This window comes from Apodemus sylvaticus, chromosome 17 (genome assembly GCF_947179515.1).
Source record: "Apodemus sylvaticus chromosome 17, mApoSyl1.1, whole genome shotgun sequence".
NCBI lineage: Eukaryota > Metazoa > Chordata > Mammalia > Rodentia > Muridae > Apodemus > Apodemus sylvaticus.
The window spans coordinates 29,321,034-29,325,529 of NC_067488.1; the positions used below are offsets into that span (position 1 = coordinate 29,321,034).

Genomic DNA, 4,496 nt, shown 5'->3' on the forward strand with positions numbered 1-4,496 from the left:
AGTGGCCACGTGGGTCAGTGACTGAGTGTACCCACTGAGGGCTACATCTACCGTTCTGGCGCCTGCTCACACCTGCCTCTTGTCAGGACAGGATTCTTTGTAGCCAACATGCAAGTCAAGGCCTCATTCCTTATTCTACTGCAGGTTGAACCCTTGGCCTGGTTCCAGCCCTCGAAGGGAGGACCCTAAGAAGGACCAGAGAAACTATGGTTTCCCTTGAGGAAACTTGTTTCAGGAGAAGTGCCCTTTGACGCTTGTAGATAATAGACACCAACTTGTGCAGAAGTCTTAAAGTATTGACAAAGAACTACAACAAATATTTTATATTTGTGCCCCAACACACAGACACACACACACACACACACACAAATATACACAAACACACACATGAACTCACACATACACACATGACCAGGCTTGTGCAAAAAAAAAGAAAATGGTTTTGAGACTTAATGTTTATATCATGAATTTTAACTTATTTGGCTCTCAGTCTTTGTCAATTTTAAAGGCTCTGGTTTTTCAACAGTTTGAGAAATTGTGGAATTCCAACTTCCCTGTCATCCCTGAGATAAAGTGTTCTTTCTCTTCTAGAAAGGCAGGGAGGACATTGGGAAGAGGAAAGATATCCCCTTCCTGAGTATTTTTCTTTTTATTTTAATTTTTAAGATTTATTTATTTATTACATGTAAGTACACCGTATCTGTCTTCAGAAACTCCAGAAGAGGGAGTCAGAACTTGTTCTGGATGGTTGTGAGCCACCAGGTGGTTGCTGGGATTTGAACTCAGGACCTTTGGAAGAGCAGTCAGTGCTCTTAACCACTGAGCCATCTCTCCAGCCCCAGAGTATTTTCAAAGGGGAAAAAAAATTCATATTCCAAGAGCCTCAAGAATGTGAAAAGGCAAAAAACATGACTGTGTCCCCTGAACACATATACAATAATTTAAATGGTGGGGTGCAATTTCAGGAGACCAAAATGGCTGTGTGTATCCCTGGGTTTGATTTTTGTCTTTGTTAACTGGCTTGTTTGTTTGTTTGTTTGCTTATTTCAAAAATAAGGTCTGTCTCACTGTGTAGCCCAGGCTGGCCTAGAATAAAGCACTCTTGAGTTTTAAGGAAATGTGATCTTCTCTAGTCTAAAATAGTCTTTTGTTGTATTTGTTTAGTCCAAGTAAACGGATTTTACTGTTATTGTCAGTTGACCTTGATAATTACGCATTATTATTGATTAGCATTATTGCTGAATCCTCTCCCCCATGCCAAGCAGCTGTCTCTCTGCCCCTACCTTCCAAGAAGGGCAAACAAAGTACAAGGTCAGTGCCTCAGATTAATTTGCCACAGCAGATGCTCCCTACAGACACTCCTGCTGGACTGAGGACGCGCCATGTCTCTGCTGGCAACTGTACTGCTGCTCTGGGGTGAGGTATCCTGGGTCTTAGAACCTCTGGGGCAGGTGGGGTATGAATGGAGACTCTTACTCTGTAGCTACAGGTTTCACTCTGGACCCAGCAACTGATGTAGCCACCTGTATATTCAGAGATGCCATGGAGAACTTCAGTGAGCATAGGTTATGGGGATCCCCTTTCCTCACAGCAGCAGCAAGCTACCCCTGGCTCTTCTGCACTCCAGATACTACCAGTAAACCTATCCTATGGGCAGACCTTTTGTCCTGCTGGAACCCTTGGCGAGTCTGACCCTGACTTGTAAGGTCCATGAGGCTACCAAAGACTTCAGCTGCTCACACTGGGATGTTCCAGGAACTTGTTCATGTGGCTGTACCTTCCGTGTCATACCAGTTCCCCCTGGGAGTAGTTACAAGTGATAATGGGGGTCTCTCCCACTGCCACCCAGGCTTGGGCTCCTCTGGTAGATGGATAGAGATGGGCAATCTTGAGGAGGTGACAGGGACAGGAAAGCACCACTCTTATGGGGTCAGGAGGCAGAGGAGGAAAGAAGATAGTAGAGCCTCCATCCTTGTTACCCGGTATCCCTTAGTCTCAATTTGCGCATCTGTCAAATGGGGGCATTTATGCTGTCCCCAGATGCTTATGGATAAGTCAGATAGAGTGATAGAGACAGCCTGAACCTTTTCTCTTGCTCTTATCCCCACCCCCACCCCTACATTTGCATCCCTTACATTGTCCAAGTCTGGAATCCATACTCTGATCGTCTTCAGAGGAGAGACTGAAGCACTCGCCCATCCTGATCTTCCTGCATCCACACAGATTGTTTGCCCAGACCCTGGCTTTCTGCTGATCCAGTGCCCTGGATCACACCTGGCCTGAGCACAGTGGCAGGGCAGAGTGTGGGGCGCTAAGTCTTCCTGCTGAGGCAGGAAGGAGATGATGGTTTCCTGGAGGTAGCTGGACCCGATGTTTTCCTGCGTGTAACTCAGGCGGGATCCAAGGAGCAAGCCAGTGTTCTAGTCCACCAGCCAGGCAACTACAGCTGCAGCTAGCAAACTCACAGAGAATGTGCCCTCCCTTTAAGCCCAGTGGTATTGTGGCCATCAAGGAGTATGGTTAACGCTGAACCCCCAAAATGCAGAAAGCTCAATGTACGATATCCAAAGATGAGCCAGTTGCTCCTGAGTTGTCACTGGTGGTTTGGGGCCAGCCAGAGGGTAGCGGTACCTTGCAAAGCAGGGTCTCCTGGACTCCTCACTCAGAGATTTTCTCTGCCTTGCAGCCACACCACCACCACCAGTGCTGACTTGCTCAGAAAGTTCCACAGTGGAGCCACCCCAGACGGCCCGATGGATCCTTCTCTGTGTGGCACCTCTGAATGATGTTGAATTTCAACTGAGGCAGGGGAAGCGTGAGATGAAAGTCCCCATGGTCAGCACCAGCCCAGAGCAAGTCAGCTTCTCTCTGAAACTGTCTGACATGGGTGACCAGAGCCCTTTCACCTGCAGCTACCGTCTAAGCAGAAAGGCGGTTTGGTCCGAAGACAGTGAGCCCTTGGAGCTGATGTGGAGCGATGGTAAGCCTCCCAGCAGGGCTGCAGAGCAGGGGAGGCTAAAAATGGCATAGGTGGCAATCAGAAGGGAGCAAGATGGGGACCCCCCCCCCCAAAGCAGAATCTCCAAACCGGAACAAATTATCCAGTCTGTCTCAGGATCCCAAGCTTCAAAGAGGACAATTACTACAATAAACTAGAGACTGGCGAAGAACTGGATCACCTCAGGCAAGCCAGGCACAGACCTTAATGGAAAACACTTCTGTATCCTAGCAAGAGTAGTGTGGACTTGCTACCCGCAGAGGCTTTGCCAAGGCTAGGAGGTTGAGGCGCAGTATTAAGCATGGTGGTACTTTCTGGTCTTCAGAAGCAGACAAAAGAGAGAGGGGGAGGGGAGAGGAAGAGGGAGGAGGGAGAGGGGAGGGAAAGGGGAGAAGAAAGGGGAGGAAGAGAGAGAGAGGGAGAGGGAGAAAGAGAGGGGAAGGAGGGGAGAGGAGGGAGGAAGAGGAGGGGGAAGGAGGGAGAGGAGTCATTTTAGACAAAAGACTTAGTCAAAGCACAGCACAGGCTGAACCACTCATGGGTATCTTGCCATGCCTTCAGACTGGGTCAATGTGTCTGATCCTCCGCAGAAACACTACCAGCACCAGTGTTCACCGCAGAGCCATCAGCGCATCAGAGCTTTGAGTCTGGTTCGACAGTGCAGCTTCGATGTACCGCACCCAGTGCTGGCCTACGCTCTGAGGCTGGCCTACGCTTTGGCCTGCATCTCCAAGACCTGGATGAGTGCATTCTGCTCCAGACACTGAAGTCTTCTGGTAATGAAGCGCTCTTCCAGCTGCAAAACCTCTCAATCACAGACTCGGCCAGCTACAGCTGCATCTACACTGAACTGGCCCCACCCTTCTCAGGATCTGCACCCAGCGATCCCGTGACTTTGCTGGTGAATGGTGAGCTCTGGATAGAAGCCCAGTGGGGTGCTAGATAAGGGAGGCAGGGCTTCTGCGCTGCAATCCTGTGATGGGCCATCCTTTCTGGGTTGTGACTTAACAAGGTATTGTTGGACTTTGTGGTCCTTGAAGAATCCCCCTCCAGGTAAGACCTAAGACTGGTATGTTTCCCAGAGCCTAAACTGGCAGGCGTCAGGTAAAACCACTCAAGAGTGTTAGGATTCAAGTTTTTCATGTTCAGGTGCACTCTCCTGCAGTGCATGTGTGTCAGCACCACTTATATCAATGGCTGCCTCTTCTGGCCCGCGATGGTCTCCACAGGCTTGAGTTAATTTGTAACTTTATAGAGCCCTAGAGTTCCTGTGGTCTGTTTGTTCCTCTGATTTCCTCACCAAGGTCTCCCTGAGTCAGAGGTCATCCGGGCGGAGACCATGCAGGGCCAGGCTTAATTTTGACCACAGACCTTTGAACTGTGTGCTTCTGCCAGAAGCAGTTTCCTAAAAGGTCTCGCCCCCTCTCAGAGGAGCCAGGGAAGTCTCGGAACAGATCAAAGCCTGGGAGATTCACAGCCCTTGCGATACTGGGGTTGA

At 49.4% G+C, this 4,496-nt stretch overlaps 1 protein-coding gene across 1 annotated transcript; it reads left to right on the forward strand.

Moving 5' to 3' along the window:
• The first annotated feature begins 1,382 nt into the window (after positions 1-1,382).
• Positions 1,383-3,944, forward strand: LOC127668131 (alpha-1B-glycoprotein-like). The gene is made up of 3 exons (XM_052161558.1): positions 1,383-1,416; positions 2,687-2,980; positions 3,589-3,944. Exons 1-3 carry the CDS (start codon positions 1,383-1,385, stop codon positions 3,942-3,944), a joined length of 684 nt encoding a protein of 227 aa, XP_052017518.1.
• Positions 3,945-4,496: the final 552 nt, after the last annotated feature.

Coding starts and splice junctions, on each gene's coding strand:
- LOC127668131 (XM_052161558.1), top strand. CDS start 1,383: ATGTCTCTGCTGGCAACTGTACTGCTGCTCTGGG. Junction 1,417..2,686: donor AACTGTACTGCTGCTCTGGG/GTGAGGTATCCT, acceptor TCTGCCTTGCAG/CCACACCACCACCACCAGTG. Junction 2,981..3,588: donor GGAGCTGATGTGGAGCGATG/GTAAGCCTCCCA, acceptor GATCCTCCGCAG/AAACACTACCAGCACCAGTG.